The sequence below is a fragment of the Anomaloglossus baeobatrachus genome, chromosome 3 (genome assembly GCF_048569485.1).
Source record: "Anomaloglossus baeobatrachus isolate aAnoBae1 chromosome 3, aAnoBae1.hap1, whole genome shotgun sequence".
Taxonomy (NCBI): domain Eukaryota; kingdom Metazoa; phylum Chordata; class Amphibia; order Anura; family Aromobatidae; genus Anomaloglossus; species Anomaloglossus baeobatrachus.
The window spans coordinates 405866459-405886352 of record NC_134355.1 but is presented as its reverse complement, the minus strand read 5'-3'; the positions used below and the strand labels follow the sequence as shown (position 1 = coordinate 405886352).

Here is a 19894-nt window from a genome sequence, read left to right as displayed (position 1 = left end):
AAAAGAGACAGACAGGAAAAGAGACAGAGACAAGGAAAGAGACAGGGACAGACGGGGAATGAGATAGATGGGGAACGAGGCAGACGGTGATTGAGGCAGATGGGGAAAGAGACAAACTGGGAAAGAGACAGACGGGGAAAGAGACAGACGGGGAAAGAGACAGATCTGGAATGAGACAGACCTGGAATGAGACATACCTGGAAAGAGACAGACCTGGAAAGAGACAGACCTGAAAGAAGACAGGCAAGGAAAGATACAGACAGCCAGACACAGAGATACAGAGCGACAGACAGACACAGACAGAGATAGAGACAGACAGACACAGAGAGAAAGATAGACAGACACAGAGATAGAGAGAGACAGACAGACAGACAGAGATAGACAGACAGACAGAGAGACTGATACACAGACAGAGATAGGCAGAGACAGACATGGATATAGACAGACAGACAGAGATAGACAGACAGACAGAGAGACTGATACACAGACAGAGATAGGCAGAGACAGACATGGATAGAGACAGACTGGAAAAGAGACAGACCGGGAAAGAGACAGACCGGGAAAGAGACAGACAGGGAAAGAGTCAGCCAGGCAAATAGACAGACAGAGAGACAGACACACAGAGACAGACAGACACAGACAGACACAGACAGACAGAGACAGACAGAGACAGACAGAGACAGACAGAGACAGACAGAGACAGACACAGACAGAGACAGACAGAGACAGACAGACAGACAGACACAGACAGAAAGAGAGGGAGACAGACAGAGACTGGGAGTGAGACAAAGAGACAGTTACTATCCAGGGCAACGCCCGGGTACTACAGCTAGTTGTAGATAAAATGGGCTGGATTGGAGGGGAAGAATGATGAGCGAGCATGCTTGCCACTGCTAGATACTCGATTGAGCATCAGGGTGTTCAGGTACACTCGATACTCGACCAAGTATTGCAGGTGCTCGGATGTGTCGCTCGTGAAGGATCTGATACAGAAAGTCAGCTCCCTTCAGGGAATGTTGGGAACTTGCATTCCAGTGAGAGATGCTGGCAGTCTGAGAATGGCTATCACTTGGGTAAAAATTCTCTGTTTAATGCTGGCTATAGGTGGGTGGAAATCTGATCTGCCCAATCATTGACTTTCTTAACACTCATTATTCAAGTTTAGCCCATCCAAGCTTCTGACCTGCTCGACTTGAAAAATGAGCACTCAAGCACTTTTATGTTCACTCATCATTAGATGGGAACAAAAGATTTTCAAGGAGATATGTATTCCCTTGTTCTCTCCAGCCCCTTTAAGAAAAAAATGAAGGATATTAAATACTTATTAAAATTTCCTTCAAAAGTATAAAGTTTACCAGTAGGGATGAGTGAACCTGAATTTTAAAGTTCGGGATCTGTACCAGACAGCAGGGTCCCGGACCCGAACACAAACTTTTACTTGTATGTCCAGTTCCTGTTTGGGTTTGAAATCCGAATAAAGCTTGTTAAAAGGTTGCAGAACAACAAAATCAGCAAGCTTTTCTGGTGTGGACACTTCCGGCCCCATCACAGCCATGTCTAGCATTGGCATGACTGTGCTTGGCCTGGGAAATTACTTAGGTTCCTGCTCTATTTTGATAGCCAGCGGCAGCCCCCACCTGTGAGCTTTAACGTGGCTTGATAGCACAAAAAAGGGATGCTATGTCATTTTTTTAAATTAATTTAAATAAATAATTTAAAAAAGGCATAGGGTCCCCCCCATTTATGATAACCAGCCATGTTAAAGCAGGCAAGTGGGGACACCAGGGTAATAGGGATGAGCTAGAAAAAGCATCAGAATTTGCACATCTAATGTGATGCCAGTTCTGTGCAACTGTGGCTAATATTTTTAGGCTGGGAGGGCAATATCCATGGCTCTTTCCATCCTGATAATACCAGTACCTGTCTGCTTTACTGTGGCTGGATATCAAAAAAGAGGAGGACCCTACGCCTTTTAAAAAAACATGATTATAATAATGTTTAAAAAATGGCGTAAGACACTTTATTTTGATATTCAACCACGGTAAAGCTCACAGGTGGGGGCTGCAGCCTGTAGCTGTCTGCTTTACCCATGCTGGTAATTATAATATGGTGGGAGCTTACAATCACAGACATGGACACAGGGTGGGAAGCATGTATAGCAGTCTGCAACCAATCACAGACACTGGCACAAAGGGTGGGCAGTGGAACCAGTGAATATTGATGAAGCTTAAGAAAGGGGCCTGGAAGAGAGTCTGACTGCAGTATGATCCTCTAGAAACATGGTATGTATAACTATCCTGCTTTTACTACTATTTAACTTCCATTTGTGGGCCCCTAGCGCTTACTATAGCCATTGTACAGCCCAAAACGTCTCATTTCCATTGACTTGTATGGTGTTCGTTGCCGAACCTGATTTTTTTGTTAGTCCTCACTGGTTTGGCGAACCCGAATATTCAGTGGTTTGCTCATTACTAGTAGAGAGGTTCTAGCTATATTTATTACAGAAGTTTACTCCTATTATAGTAGATTGTTATTGATAATGTTTTACTATCTTAGACCAGACAATACTTGTGTAAATGTAAGGTAAGGTGTCAAAGTATTGACATTTCTACTGAAAAGCAAAAGATCTCCACTAAATGCCTTACACCACACTAATAATCCAGTACTACAACTTGCCATAAGCAAGAATATCCTCAAATGCATTGCTATATGTTTGTTTATTTATGGTAACCACTGGTTTAGGTTGGGTAATGTATACTACTGACCTTTTTTGATTAGTAAAGCTCCAAAGAGGGTTTCAAGAGTTAGCCCATTACGGAGAAATGATGGACTATTCTAAGAATAGTTTATCAATTTGTACATCCAGGAGAACCTCTACATTCTATTTATTTTCTAATTCAAATTTCAACACAATAAGATGCTGATACCATAAATTTTTTTAAATGGTAAATCTTGTATTACAAATTATATTTCAGCCAAAGGTACCATACTGTGTTTTTTTGTGTTTTTATTTTTAATTTGAGCTATTTTCAAGGGAAATATTTGCAAACCGAAGTCTGCATGTTTATGAAAAATACAATCTCTTTATTATCTCATGTATGATCCTTCTGGAAAAGCTTGTGAATTAAGCAGCTACAGTATGTTTGTGTCTCTTAGTAGCAGCTTATGGACCAGGTAATGTTTTGTGTTTTCGTTTTTCCTCCTTTTATTCCAAGAGCCTTCACTTTTAATTTACCTTTTGATAAAGCCCTATGACAGCTTGTTTTTTTTGCAGGATGGGATGTACTTTTGAATGACACAATCCATTTTACCTTAAAAAAAAATATGAATCTGGCAAAATAGCAAAATAAGTGACATTCTGCAATTGCTTTTTGGCATCATGATTCTGCAGGACAGAATGATTGCGTCGATAACAAAAATTTGTTTTATTAAGTGGTGAAAAAAAACCCCAGAAATTTTGAAAAAAAGTCTTGTTTCTGTTGCGATATTCCAAGAGCCCTAACATTTTAAATATTGGTGATTTGAAGCCATGTGAGAGTTTGTTGTTTGCGAACTAAGCTGATGTTTTTATTAATATTATGTCAGGGTATATACAATGTTGTGATTGCTGTTATAATATTTTTTTCTGTTGTTGCGGCAGACGAAACATTGCAATTTTGGTGTTTTTGTTTTTTTCCTTGTTATGCAGTTTACCAATTGGATTATTTCATCATATGTTTTGATGGATTGGACTTTTACAAAAGCAGTGATAGCAAATACTGTATGTGCATTTTTTCTTTTTTTATTTCTCAATTTTAATGTGTTAAAAAAGGGGCAATTCGAACTTGCATTTTTTTTTCATATTTTTTAAAACCTTCTTTTACTTTCTACTGTATTTAATAGTCCCCTTAAAAGACTTGAACCTGTAATAGTCTGATCACTTGTTCTATATACAGCAATGCCACATCATTGCTGTATACAGAAGAAATCAGTTTCCTATGAACGCTGGCCATGTCTTTACTTTCATAGAAGTATTGAGATGACAGACACAGGGATTATCAGCTGACCGCTGGCTGTCATGATGACTCATTGGCACCCCGCAATCGCATAACGGGCATGCCGAAGAGGTCTCAAAACAGCTTGTCCCCTGCTGGAAAATGTTAAATGCTGCTGTCAGAGATTAACAGCAACATTTATGAAGTTAACAGTCATGAGCAAAAAGCTCACCCGGCTGTTAGAGGCTGTAAAAACAGCCAACATGCAGGGAAAAATGCAGGGTCACATGCTATGCCACATACAAGGCAGGGAGACAATTCATGACAGACATAGTTAAGGACTTAACATATTTTCTTGTATACAGGTTAATTTGATGCGGATTTTTAACTTTAATCCCAGGATAGCTCTGGAGCCAAAGATAAGTAAATATTATAACTAATCCCAAGCACACAGATGACACAGGGGTAATGCAAAAAGTGATTGCATGAAAAAAATGCATAGGACGGTATAGACAACGTCCGGGGACTCCGCCTGCCACACTGCCCTGCTGATCATATTATCCTCTGGGACCCTGTCCCCATTCCTGGCTGCCTCAAGGCAATTCTTCCTCCATTCTATCCCTCACCCACACCACCTTGGCTATTGCCAATTTTTGCTGATATTAAGACGCTGCAGGTCCTCCGCAGTCCCCGGACGTTGTCTATACCGTCCTATGCATGTTTTCATGACACACAACTCCTTGATAAAGGCCCACACCGGCCGAAACGTTGGTTTTGTTCTGTCTTGGTTGTGGCGCTTCTTTCTGCAGCTAGTCTAATTAAATAAATCACTTTTTGCATTACCCCTGTGTCATCTGTGTGCTTGGGATTAGTTATAATATTTGAAATCCCTTTTTCCCTCAAGCACCTACATTCAGTTGAGCCCAGCTTTATTCCTCTATTCTAAAGATAAGTAAATGACATGTGACATATAAATAACGTGCAATACTCTAAATTTGGCTAGTAATGTATTGAGCAAGTTTTGAGTTCATTAATGCAAACACAAAATTAGGATAAATGGTATTGAATGTTTGCAGTACATTAGCAATAAAAAAATGTTATTACAAGGAATATGCCAGAAGATTTTTGCTATGTAGTTGGATGGCCACATGTGGAAGGGGCTCGGACATTGGTTTCAGGCATGTGTCACTTATTGTGTGCTGTTGTTTCAATACAATGAGTGTTTTATAAACAGAAGATTTTACAGCCTGACTAGGTGGCCTCCTGAATCCTCATCCAAACCTGTCTCAACCACTGATTAGTAGCTCACTGTCAATAGACAATGTACACATAGAGCTGTGGTGTGGGCTGGGTTAGTTATCTAAGGTCTGCTACATGCTACATCTAAAAATTTGTAATGAGGAGTAAAAGCAGATGGAAGTTTGTGGTTGACCATGCTGCTGATGGAGAAGCAGTCATTCTATGCAGTTGCAGTATTCAATATCAGCTTTATTATGTGTATCAAGTTGCTATTAAACGCTTTCAAAAATAGACTACATACCTCATTTGCTTGTAGCGTATTTTTTAAAAAAGAATTTGGTATGAACATGAATGCGTGATAAAGATACTTTTAAATACTACCACATTGTGAAATTAATACTTTTTGAGCTCAGCGCTGTCTTCCAGAAATGTCCAACTTCTTTAACTCCTCAATATACTTGCAGAAGAAGATTTCCTTCTATCTGTGGAAATGAGTACAGCAGTTGTATACATATGCATAGCCTGATCAGGTGAGCACCTCCGTCACCTACCCCTAACATCTTCTATCCTTTACTGAATCACTGTGTGCTTGTTTTACTTTTTTCTGTTTAAAAACTCTATATCACACCTACTGCAACTAGTAAAATAAATGATACATTACTGAAATCATTATTTTCTTAAATTAAGCTGCTCTCAGATGAGGTAACAATAACCTGGTGACAGATTCCCTTTAAAGTGATGTACTGCAATGTATATCACAGTGCACCTCTTCATAAATCAAGAGAATCTGACTCCATAATGGCCTCTCGTCAAAACAAGAGTGAAAAATCGCTTGTCTGGATGAATCGGGACCTGCAACATTATCAATCATCCATTATGTATTCATCTACCAGTCCTACCTGAATTACATATTAACACAGATAGGCAAAATTTGGAATTATGAATAGGGATGGGCAAATAGTCAAATACTAGGGTTTGGATTATTCAAACTGCATAATTTCTAATATTCGTGTATTCATACCGAATTATGAACCCAATTCAAGTCAATAATAGGAAACTCAAATAATTTCCTGGAGGACCTTGGAAGTTGGACTGACAGGGCTATAAAAATGCTGAAATGGATGGAAAAGTGTGGAAACTGAATAGGGAACGCATGGGAAAGATGCCTAGATGAATTTCTGACTCACATTTGGTTTCTGGAAATTATGCTGTGAGAGTATTACATGGATTAAATCAGGAATATTACACTTACTGAAATTCCCGCTGCTGTCACACTGCTTCTGGTCTGATCATAAGATTTTATGCATATTCAGTGCTTCCCCCACCCACCCTCTGTGACAGCATTTGTGACTGGTTGCAGTCAGACTGCCGACATGCCAGCATCTGTGATTGGGTGCCCTCACAGTAGCTGTGGGGCAGTACGTGGAGTGTAAAAATAAATAAATAATTTGAAAAAATGTTGTGGGGTCTATCGTATATTGATACTCAGAGCAGTTAAAGCAGACAGCTACAGGGTGCAGCCCCCAGATGTGCACATTATCATCAGTGTATCAAAATAGGAGGGACCCCATGGGGCTTTTTTAAAATTATTTAAAATAAATTTTTTAAGTTTGATATACAGCCAAGATAAAGGGGACAGCTGGAGGCTCCTATTCTTATGCTGGGGAGGCCCATGGTTACTGAGACCCACCAGCCGTAAAACAGCAGCCCGCAGCCATCCCAAAGTGTTGCAAGCTGTGACATCAGGTGAACTGACCTGAGATAAACACATTGTACTCAGTGGCTTCACTTCACGTGAAGTAATTGAACTCAATGGTGGATTACCGGATTAGGCAATGCGCACACATTTAGTATTCCAGAAGAGCAGAAGAAATGGCACTCACCCACGCCATAGCATAAAAGCTATGACTCGTAGAAGCGCAATCTGGCTTGAAATTTCCATTGTCCGTAGAGTACCTGCAACCCGACTTTTCTCCCACATGTTTTAAGTGCACAGTTTTTGGAATAAAAAGACTTTTATCATACAGCATAAAGGCCCCTTTACACACTGAGACTTTCTGCGATCCCACCAGCGATCCCAACCTGATAGGGATCGCTGGTAAGTTGCTAGGAGGTTGCTGGTGAGAGGTCACACAGTCAGATGCTCCAGCGATCCCACCAGCAACCTGACCTGGCAGGGATCGCTGGAGCATCGCTACACGGGTTGCTGGTGAGCTGTCACCAGCAACCAGTGACCAGCCCCCAGCCAGCAGCGACGCACTGAAGCGATGCTGCGCTTGGTAACTAAGGTAAATATCGGGTAACCAACCCGATATTTACCTTGGTTACCAGCGCACGCAGCTACACGTGCACAGAGCAGGAGCCGCGCACACTGCTTAGCGCTGCTCCCTGCTCTCCTAGCTACAGTACACATGGGGTTAATTACCCGATGTGTGCTGTAGCTACACGTGCAGAGAGCAGGGAGCAGCGCACACTGCTTAGCGCTGGCTCCTTGCTCTCCTAGTTGCAGCACACCTTGGGTTAATTACCCGCTGGGTGCTGTAGCTACACGTGCAGAGAGCAGGGAGCAGCGCACACTGCTTAGCGCTGGCTCCCTGCTCTCATAGTTACAGCACACATGGGGTTAATTACCCGATGTGTACTCTGCTACACGTGCAAGGAGCAGGAGCCGGCACTGACAGTGAGAGCGGCGGAGGCTGGTAACGAAGGTAAATATCGGGTAACCAAGGACAGGGCTTCTTGGTTACCCGATGTTTACTGTGGTTACCAGTGTCCGCAGAAGCCGGCTCCTGCTGCCTGCACATTTAAGTCCCCTTTACACACTGAGACTTTCTAGCGATCATGCTGCACAGCGGGAAACAAAGGACCAAAGAATGGTCCTGAACGATTTGTAGCGATCAGCAACTTCACAGCAGGGGCCAGGTCGCTGATGTGTTTCACACACTGCAATGTCGCTGGGTAGGTCGCTATTACGTCACAAAACCGGTGATGTTACAGCGATGTCAATTGTGATGTTGCAGTGTGTAAAGCCACTTTTAGTGAGTGTGATTTCTTCTGCTGTTCTGGATTATTCATGGGATGTTTTTCTACTTCCAAGACGAGTACCCCCTGCCAGCATTTAATATGGAGTACCTAAGCAGACTTTCTCCCTAACAGCACCTGTTAAGGTAATTTCTGGTTGTGCAGGACCATACTTTTCTTTTTGTTTCTGCACATTTAGTATTTGGTTGCAGACATGTCTGCAACAAATCTGCATCCCCTGGCAAGAAATGCACCAAAGCCGCATCAAAAACGCATGCGGTTTTTGTGTGTTTCTTTGCTACGAGATGCAGAGTTCTCTGCAACCAAATACTCAACATGTGGACATAGTCTAATTTGGCAATCCGGCAGTCAGGTCATGAGAGTTCACACTCCCTTTTGCTCTTATTGAAAGTGGAACCCGCTGCTGGATTGCTGTGTGACAGTCCAGTCTTCTGGCCGCAGGTTCCACTTTCACTGAGAACAGTGCGTTCAACTTTCATTGAGGGCAGTGGGGTGCCAGAGTGTGAACTCTGGGGACCTGATTGCTGGACTGCTGCTGTGCTGTGTCCTGCAATCTTACAATCAGAAAGTCAGGTCACTGGAGGTCACACTCGGGGCTCCCCGCTGCCCTCAGTTAAAGTTGAACCCACTGCTCTTAATGAAGATGGATCTCACTGCTGGATTGCCATGCTGCAGTGTCTCACAATTCGACAGTCTGTCAATCTCATAGACCCCTCCCGATTACTAACCTCGGGTTTGATGACCGCTATGATTTTTTGACAAATTAATTTTCTTCCATTGAAACCAATTGAGAGTTTACTTGGCTTGTCAAACAAGTCACAGACACATTTTCTGAGAAGTAAAGGTGAGGGTTGTGTTTTATAAAAATATCTCAATCTCTGGTGATCCCTGAAGTTACTAGAAGATTAACAAAAAAAGTTGTTTGCTGTATTAGATAACTAGCATGAATTTGTTCATACTGTAGGGGTGTGGACCTGATGTTTTTTTGTTTTTGTTTATCCTCCATAAAACATTTTTATCATAATTTTTTACAATTTTTTTTAAGTTTCTAAAAGGAACAAGTCAGTAGAGTTTTGCAGAATAAACTACACCTTCTTTTTGAATCCTCCATGAGGTTCCAGAAATATGGGTATTTTATCTAGTACTAATTTTTATGTTCTTTTCCACAAGGTCATTGTCATAGGAATCTCTGGGGCATGGTTTAGACTGCTCTGAGTTATTACCCTGTGAGCAGTGCCACCCTTAGTAAAGACCTCAAAAAAGTATCACTAAATAAAAAGGCCAACATCTTTGGAACCTTTGGGTAAATTATAAAATTAAAACAAAAAGCTACATACACAGGTGAGCAACAGAAATATTTGTACAATATTACAAAATGATCTGAATTGGCAAACACTTGGCAAATGAGTTTTAATGTTGATAAATGTAGCACAATGCACCTAGGACAGAGCAATTCTATAGCTGCCTATACATTAAATGGAAGTAAACTCAGGGCTACAGAACAGGAGAAGGACTTGGGTATTCTCATTACAAATTGCCTGAGCAGCAATACTCAATGTCAAGCAGCAGCTGCTAAAGCAAACAAGATTTTAGGGTGTAAAAAAAGAGAAATTAAATCCCATGATCCCAACGTATTGTTACCCCTCTATAAATCACTTGTAAGGCCACATCTAGAATATGAGATCCAGTTTTGGGCTCCACATTTTAAAAAGGACATTCAGAAGTTAGAGACAGTTCATAGGGGGGTAGACTAGTACAAGGAATGGAAGGCCTCCCATATGATGAGAGGTTGAAAAAGTTGGGTTTGTTTAGCTCAGAAAAAAAGACGTCTTTGACGAGATCTCATTTATATGTATAAATATAAAAAATATATGTGTGGTCAATATAAAGGACTTATTCCTTCCAAAGACAGTACTAAGGACCAGGGGGCACTCACTGCGAGTGGAAGAAAAGCGATTCCGACACCTAAATAGGAAAGGGTTCTTTACAGTTAGAGCAGTCAGACTGTGGAATACACTACCACAAGAGGTAGTAATGGCAGACACTATAACAGCTTTAAAAATGGGCTGGATGATTTCCTCAGTACACATAACATTGTGGGTTATACATAATTTAGTGACAAAAATGTAGAATTGGTGGAAGAAGGTTGAACTAGATGGACCTAGGTCTTTTTTCAACCAATGTAACTATTTAAAAATAAGAGCAAAAACTTTCCACTTTTGTCCTGATGACAGTTTCTCTATAAGGCAGCTAAAATCAACACAATTCACTAATAATCAGCATAGCAGTTTAACTGGTTGTACATAGAGCAGCTTACCATCAGACGTTTCAACACATAGTTGTAAACCCAGATTGTTCTGTGGATTAATTACCCAGTGGTTACTGGTCACTGTAATATCAAACACTAACCAGCCAACTTCATATGCAGGAACTCTTTGTGTGTCTAATAAAAACAGATCTGCATCCCTGCAATAAAAGAGAAAAAACTGGTTTCACATCTCTTCTGTTACCAATGTTGTGAGAGCTAGGAAACAGCTCAATAATAGACACAGTAATTATAATTTAATGTTTTATCGTACAATTCATGCTAAAAAAGTTTATTTTTAAGGTTGTGATCACACTTTCGTGTGAATTCCGCAAGGATCACATTGCATCTTACAGATCAGCCGACGGCTCTCCTGACTGGAGTAGGTCAGCTGCATAGAAATACATGAAGCTGACATGCTCCTGTCAGGAGAGCCATCGACCAGTTAGGGCGATCCTCACGTGAGACACATGCAAGTGTGACTAAAACCTTAAACAAGTTTACTGTACAATGTCTACAACAAACTACACTTCACAAAAAACAAATTACAAGTGCAATAAGTTACTGAGTTATTTCCACCTCAGATAGTATATAAAGTAAAGGGGGCTTTACACGTAGCATCGCTAGCGATGTCGCTCGTGAAAGCACCCGCCCCCGTCGTTTGTGCATCACGGGCAAATTGCTGCCCCTGGCGCACAATATCGCTAGCACCCGTCACACATACTTACCTTCCCAGCGACGTCGCTGTGGGCAGCGAACAGCCTCTTTTCTAAGGGGGCGGTTTGTGCGGTGTCACAGCGACGTCATACGGCAGGCGTCCAATAGAAGCGGAGGGGCAGAGAGCAGCCACATGAAAGTCACGCCCACCTCGTTGCTGGAGGACGCAGGTACGGTGTTGTTCGTCGTTCCTGGGGTTTTACACGTAGCAATGGGTGCTGCCTCAGGAACGATGAACAACCTGCGTCCTAAACGAGCAACGACATTTGGGAAATGGACGACGTGTCAGCAATCAACGATTTGGTAAGTATTTTGCATTGTTAGCGGTCGCTCGTATGTTTCAAATGAGGTCAGATGTGCGTCACGAATTCCATGACCCCAACAACATCTCGTTAGCGATGTCATTGCGTGTAACGGGGCCTTTAGGCCTTCTTCATATGGCTATAAAAAACACATACATGAAAAACAGTTACCGTTGTCATCAGTGTCTTGCATCAGCGTTTCACCAGTGTTTTAAATCAGTGTGTCAGTTTGTATGATCAGTGTGTCATCAATGTTTTTCTATTATGGATAAAAAAAGAATTAAATTACAAAGCTGCTTCTCTACTTTGCAATGTTAAACACCTACAGCACAACGGATTGCACACGGATGCTATCTGTAAGCTGTATGTGTTTTTTATGGACCCATAGACCTGTATTGGCCCTTGTCATGGATAACTGGACATGTCTTCATATGGTTTGCACTGACACATGATCCATGTAACAATCCAGACATATGAGCTGCCTAATACATTATAATTGGTAAGTATAGTATCAGAAAAAAAATGGTTGCTAAAGGTACCAGGTACGTGGACGTGTGAAAGAGACCTAATAATTAGGGATGAGCGAGCAGAGCAGTAAAATGCTCGGGTGCTCGATGCTCGGATCGAGCATATTGAAATGCTTGGGTGCTCGACCCGAGCACCGAGCCCAATGTTAACCTATGGGAAACTCGAGCATTTTTCCGGTGGCACCCCCGGTGGTCTGCAGAAAGTCTAAAAATGTCACAAATGTATAAGAACAGTGCTCATTGGGGGAGTATTAGGGGGATAGAGAATCCTGTGTTCCTCCTCCCATGTGACATGTGTGACATACACTTTCACTAATTAGCGTATGTGTGGTAGCTTCTCTGTGCCTTTACATTCTCTGCAGACTCCCGGGACATGTCCAATCGGCTCCATGACCTCCCGGTAATCAGCTGATGCTGTCACCTGACAGCATCATTTGATCATTTAAGTCCGGTCAAAAGCCGGCTTTTTCCACCCAGCCGGTTTAAACTATCAGCTGACAGCATCATCTGATCATTTAAGACTCTCAGCTGGTTTTTTACCGCCCAGCTGATTTAAACGATCAGATGATGCAGTCAGGTGACAGCATCAGCTGCTTACCGGCAGGTCCTGGAGCCGATCGGATGTGTCCCGGAAGTCTGCAGAGAGGTGAGTATAATTTTTTTTTCTACTGATGCATCAGCTGATTGTTTGAAAGCCATTTAAACAATCAGCTCATGTGTCATCTGATTTAGGTCCTTGAACCTGACACATCATCTGATCGGTTGTCTGCAAGCCAACCGATCAGATGATTTTGGATCCGAATTGAACATCGCGAGACCCTCAACCCAGGACTATGGCGTAGGGGGGGTTCTTTAATTCCATAAAGATGGAGTCACTAATTGTGTTATGTTTTATTTCTAATAAAGATATTTTTCTCTGTGTTGTGTTTTTTTTTTATCTTTACTAGAAATTCATGGTGGTAATCTCTAATATTGGCATGACACCATGAATTTTGGGCTTAGGGCCAGCTGATAATAGCCAGCGCCATTTTCTGGGGCGGCTGCGGACTGCAACTCGCAGCAGGGGTGACTAGAAAGCTTGGGCACCCTGAGCTGCGGATTCCAATCCCTAGCTGATTAGTTGTACCTGGCTGGACAGAAAAATTGGGTGAAGCCCAGGTCGTTTTTTTTTTAATTATTTCATGAAATTCATGAAATGATTAAAAAAAGGGCTTCCCTATATTTTTTTTCTCATCTGGGTACAAATAGGCAGCTGGGGTTGGGGGCAGCCCGTACCTGCCTGCTGTACCTGGCTAGCATACAAAAATATGGTGAAGCCAATGTTGCTTTTTTTAAAAAAAAATTCATTAAAAAAAAAAATCCCAAACACATAACCCTAACCCTAGGGTTAAGGGTAAAAAACAAAATGCGTGGGCTCCCACTGCATTTTCTATTGCTAGTTAAGGGTAACAGCTGCTAACCCCCACTGCTTGGTGTTACCTTCAGTGGCAATGGAAAATCCAGGGAAGCTTTTTTTTTTTTTACCAAAAAACTAAAAAAAATTACGAGGGCTTCACCATATTTTTGTATGCTAGCCAGGTACAGCAGGCAGGTAAATAAATAAATAATAAATACATCTTTATTTTTATATAGCGCTAACAAATTCCCCAGCACTTTACATACATCAGGAACACTGTCCCCATTGGGGCTCACAATCTAAATTTTCTATCTGTATGTCTTTGGAGTGTGGGAGGAAACCAGAGTACCCGGAGGAAACTCACTCAAACATGGGGAGAACATCCTTGCAGATGTTGTCCTTGGTGGCATTCGAACCCAGGACCCCAGTGCTGCAAGACTGCAGTGCTAAACACTGAGCCACGATGCTGCCCGACGGGTTGCCCCCAACCTACAGTTGCCTATTTGTACCCGGCTGGGAGCCAAAAATACAGGGAAGCCCTTTTTTTAATTATTTCACGAATTTCATGAAATAATTAAAGAATAACGGCATGCGCTTTGCTCAATATTTGTGTCCAGCCTAATACAACTAGGCAACTGGGGACTGGAATCCGCAATGCAGGGTGGCCCAAGCTTTCTGGGCCCCCACTGCGAATTACAATCCGCAGCCGCCCCAGAAAATGGCACTTTCATAGAAGCGCCATCTTCTGGCACAGTATCAAACTCTTCCAGCGGCCCTGATGCCGGGTGGCACGCTGGGTAATAAGGGGTTAATACCAGCTTTCTTTTAATAGCTTGTATTAAACCCTAGATTCTTAATATTTGAAGGCCAAGTTTGAACCACCCATTAAAAATCTCCAATAAAGGGTTAAAAAAAGACATCACACAGAGAAAAAATACTTTATTAGAAATAAATACACAGACACACTTAGGGACTCCATCTTTATTACTCCCTCTCATCCCTCCATGATCCTGATCTTTCGTCTTCTTCAACTGATGCAGCTCTACTATATCTTAAAGCATTGGGGGAGGAAGAACACTTCTTCTCCCCGTGCTGTCTAATCACTCAGTGAGTGAGCAGAGACTGCGGGTTGGTAAGCAGTGACGTCACCGCTGTCACCATTGCCATAGTAACCTAACGAGCGGGTTATTATAGCAATGGTGATCTCCAATCACCTGATTCCTGGAGCCGCTATTCACCAGCGCCTGCATGAGTCGTGAATAGCAGCACTTTTAAACAGGGAGTTAACTCTTGCAGGAGCTGGTGAATAGCAGTGCCAGTAATAAGGTGATCATAGATCACTGTTGCTATAGTTACCCGCTCATTAGGTTACTATGGCAGTGGTGACATCACTGCTTACCAACCCGCAGTTTCTGCTCACTCATTGGGTGATTAGACAGCACAGGGAGCAGAAGTGTTCTTCCTTCCCCGTGCTTTCTGACACGCTAAATCTGTCCCTAGCTCAGCAGCACCTCTTCCTCCAGTAGCTGACTGTGGATCAGAGTGACGAGCACAGCTCTGTCATGTCTTATATAGACCTGATGACGCTGAGTGGCCAGCCAATCACCGTAATGCCACAACCAACATGGCTGTGGCATTACAGTGTGTGGCAGCCAATCCCTGCATGTGGGCTGACTCTGTAAAGAGCGCCAACATGCAGGGAGGAGGAGCCGAGCATGTGCCCGAGCATCTCGCCAGTACTTGATGCTCGCCGAGTATCTCAAGTACTGAGATGCTTGGGTGAGCACTGAGTACCGGCGAGCATGCTTGCCCATCCCTACTAATAATGAGTCATTTAATTTTTCGCTTACTAGATCTTCTATGATCTTACAAAAGGCCTCCTAGTCTTTCCCTTTCAGCTTATTATGATATGTGCACAAGACCTTTTTATCTCCATTCGATGTTCGGTTATGCTAATCAGACTCTGAGCAGAGTTTAATCAGAGTGGGATCAGGTTTTTTAAGAGGTGATAACTAGTGATGAGTGAGAACTATGATGCTTGGGTGCTCGGTACTCATAATGAGCAGTTGTATGCTTGGATGGGGGCGACTCGAGTACCCGAATATAATGGAAGTAAGTGGGGAACTAGAGCATTTTTTCCCAGCAGATTTCCAGATATTCAAGTGGCACCAATCTGAGCATCCAACTGCTCATTACTAGTACCAAGCAACCGAGCATGGTAGTGCTAGCTTATCACTAGTGCAAAGTTAAAAAAATAGCTTCTCCACCTTCTTTATTATATCAGTCTGTTAAAATCGGTTTGCATTCGGATGTCATCCGAGTGTGGTCTGAATTTTTCCATCTACCCTAAAGGGGGCTTTACACGGTAGCGATATCGCTAGCAATTTGTAGCGATAGCGAGCGTGTAAGTACCCGCCCCCGTCGCGCATGCGATTGTTTGTGATTGCTGCCATACCGAACATTATCGCTACGGCAGCATCACACATACTTACCTGGTCGTCGTCGTCGCTGTGACTGCCGAACAATCCCTCCTTTAAGGGGGAGGGACGTTTGGCATCACAGCGACGTGACCGCAACGTCACTAAGCGGCCGGCCAATCAAAGCGGAGGGGCGGAGATGAGCAGGACTTAACATCCCGCCCACCTCCTTCCTTCCGCATTGTGGCCAGCGGCAGGTAAGGAGACGTTGATCGCTCCTGCGGTGTCACACACAGCGATGTGTGCTGCCGCAGGAGCGACGAACCACCTGGATAAACAACCCTTACCGATTTTTGAGTTTGGGACGACCTCTCCATGGTGAACGATTTTCACCATTTTTGAGGTCGCTTAAGGCCGCTGGTCAGTGTCACACGCTGCAATATCGTTAATTACGCCAGATGTGCATCACTAACAACTTGACCCCGACGACAAAACATTAACGATATCGTAGCGTGTAAAGCCCCCTATAGACTTGCATTGCCAATTTTGAGCACATGGTGAGCACATGGAATATTTCTACACATGTTTGCATATCTATGAACATTCTCTGCATTTACAATTTTTTACTATTAAATAAAGAAAAAACTCAAATTTTATAAGGGGGGTAGATGGATGTACAGTTAGGTCCAGCAATATTTGGACAGTGACACAAGTTTTGTTATTTTAGCTGTTTACAAAAACATGTTCAGAAATACAATTATATATATAATATGGGCTGAAAGTGCACACTCTCAGCTGCAATATGAGAGTTTTCACATCCAAATCGGAGAAAGGGTTTAGGAATCATAGCTCTGTAATGCATAGCCTCCTCTTTTTCAAGGGACCAAAAGTAATTGGACAAGGGACTCCAAGGGCTGCAATTCACTCTGAAGGCGTCTCCCTTGTTAACCTGTAATCAATGAAGTAGTTAAAACGTCTGGGGTTGATTACAGGTGTGTGGTTTTGCATTTGGAAGCTGTTTCTGTAACCAGACAACATGCGGTCTAAGGAACTCTCAATTGAGGTGAAGCAGAACATCCTGAGGCTGAAAAAAAAGAAAAAATCCATCAGAGAGATAGCAGACATGCTTGGAGTAGCAAAATCAACAGTCGGGTACATTCTGAGAAAAAAGGAATTGACTGGTGAGCTTGGGAACTCAAAAAGGCCTGGGCGTCCACGGATGACAACAATGGTGGATGATCGCCGCATACTTTCTTTGGTGAAGAAGAACCCGTTCACAACATCAACTGAAGTCCAGAACACTCTCAGTGAAGTAGATGTATCTGTCTCTAAGTCAACAGTAAAGAGAAGACTCCATGAAAGTAAATACAAAGGGTTCACATCTAGATGCAAACCATTCATCAATTCCAAAAATAGACAGGCCAGAGTTAAATTTGCTGAAAAACACCTCAAGAAGCCAGCTCAGTTCTGGAAAAGTATTCTATGGACAGATGAGACAAAGATCAACCTGTACCAGAATGATGGGAAGAAAAAAGTTTGGAGAAGAAAGGGAACGGCACATGATCCAAGGCACACCACATCCTCTGTAAAACATGGTGGAGGCAACGTGATGGCATGGGCATGCATGGCTTTCAATGGCACTGGGTCACTTGTGTTTATTGATGACATAACAGCAGACAAGAGTAGCTGGATGAATTCTGAAGTGTACCGGGATATACTTTCAGCCCAGATTCAGCCAAATGCCACAAAGTTGATCGGACGGCGCTTCATAGTACAGATGGACAATGACCCCAAGCATACAGCCAAAGCTACCCAGGAGTTCATGAGTGCAAAAAAGTGGAACATTCTGCAATGGCCAAGTCAATCACCAGATCTTAACCCAATTGAGCATGCATTTCACTTGCTCAAATCCAGACTTAAGACGGAAAGACCCACAAACAAGCAAGACCTGAAGGCTGCGGCTGTAAAGGCCTGGCAAAGCATTAAGAAGGAGGAAACCCAGCGTTTGGTGATGTCCATGGGTTCCAGACTTAAGGCAGTGATTGCCTCCAAAGGATTCGCAACAAAATATTGAAAATTTTTTTTTGGGTTTGGTTTATTTGTCCAATTACTTTTGACCTCCTAAAATGTGGAGTGTTTGTAAAGAAATGTGTACAATTCCTACAATTTCTATCAGATATTTTTGTTCAAACCTTCAAATTAAACGTTACAATCTGCACTTGAATTCTGTTGTAGAGGTTTCATTTCAAATCCAATGTGGTGGCATGCAGAGCCCAACTCGCGAAAATTGTGTCACTGTCCAAATATTTCTGGACCTAACTGTATATAGACCTTGCATAGAATGAAGGGCTTTTCTAACAATGTACCTATTACACTATTTGTGCTCCTGTCGTAATACTGTTTTGAGGCCACATACATACGTTTTAAATTTAATGCAGATTTTCTGCTGTGTATCCACAACATTTACGAAAAACAATTTTCACTTGTTACATGTAAATTTTATTGCATTTTTTATTGCAAATTTCATCCTATTCCTTGCAACAGCAAAGGCTGTAATAATATCCAAACAAAGAAAAATCTGTAGAAGTGGGGCAGAAAATTTTAACAATGAGAGTCTTAAAACGTTATTAATTTAGTTGTCATTGTAATACGCCCCTTTCTTCTGCATTGAAATCCATGGGAAAATCCGCATTGAATCTGCAAAGTGAGCATCCGGCCTGATAGTAAATACTGTACGTTGAAATACCTCATTCAATCACATTCATAAAAAAAGCTACAATAGTGCCACCCCTTTAATGAACAAATCAGTTGAACATCCAAATTATTCATATGAAAAAAGAAACTGTCCCTTTTAAGTCAATACCGTACTGCAACACTTTTAATAGACATAACTGCTAAACAACTATAATCTGATATCAGCCTTTCACATCTGTTCAGGGATTCTTGCCCTTTCATCTTGGCAGAACATGTTGGTTTTTAGATTGAACTGGTTATTTCAGTGTCTGTCACAGAATCTTTATTAAGTAAGAGCTTTGAGTAGAGTGAGACAATCCAAAACTTTGAATTAAACACATAACTTTGCTCTTCCTGAGCCATTCTGATAAAGACTTTAATAAGTCAATGTCAGCTGAGAAACAGATAAAAATGCAGTAAAGGAAACCTGTCTGCAGTATTTTGCTAAGTAAAATACAGATATGACCACATTGGCACTGTATCACTGATTAAAATGATACCTGTGGTGAAGAAATCCATTTTATGTTTAAAGTTTTCCTTTAGTTATAGTTTTGGGCATTGGGGTGAGACTGTAGGTAGGGTGTTCTCTTGTTGCTCTGGCCCATCCGTCTGCCTCCTGTGCTTGAATGACCGAGCATTGGTCCTGATCTGCCTCCTATTTTAAATACTGTGCCGGCGTTTTGTGGCGTTGTTCAAAGCGCATGCATTGTTGTATCTACAAGTGATATCTTTGAGTCCTTGCTTTGCACATGTGTCACCCACTGTCTGGAGACAGCCAGTGAGGAAGTGCACAGAAGCGGAGACATGTCCATGACTTGTCGATGCGTCCCTGCATGTGCCACTGACATTTTATTAGAGACCTAATTTTTTTATGATTACTTCTATTCACATAACCTATTAGTGCCTTAGTGGGGAGCATCTACAAGAGAGGTGTCACAAGGGACTATGGAGATAGCAAGCAACCGGGGCTGTGCTTTTCCTATTCTCAGAGATACCCCTAATGGTTGGAATGTCTGGGTCTCCTTCCTGGCCCTATTCCTGACCAGCCCTGCTCTTATATCCCCTCCTCAACCCCCAGGGGGGCTAGGACAGTAGTGTGATTTAACCTACAGAAATAGACAAACAGTGGAATCCAAAATGGAAGAAAATAGCCATTGCTTGTGGGTCCCTACTCAGGAGTGAGGTCACAATTCCCACCCACTGTGCTTTAACTCCAGAGGAGTGTAGTTGTAATCAATAGTA

General features: G+C 42.3%; 1 protein-coding gene across 1 annotated transcript in view; it reads right to left on the bottom strand.

Annotated features, from left to right (window-relative positions):
* BMP5 (bone morphogenetic protein 5) overlaps positions 1-19894 on the bottom strand; it is a 411248-nt gene that overhangs the window by 101178 nt on the left and 290176 nt on the right. The window contains exon 3 of the mRNA XM_075338449.1: positions 10573-10721. Within this exon, the coding sequence (XP_075194564.1) occupies positions 10573-10721 (149 nt within the window). The remainder of the gene's footprint in view (positions 1-10572; positions 10722-19894) is intronic.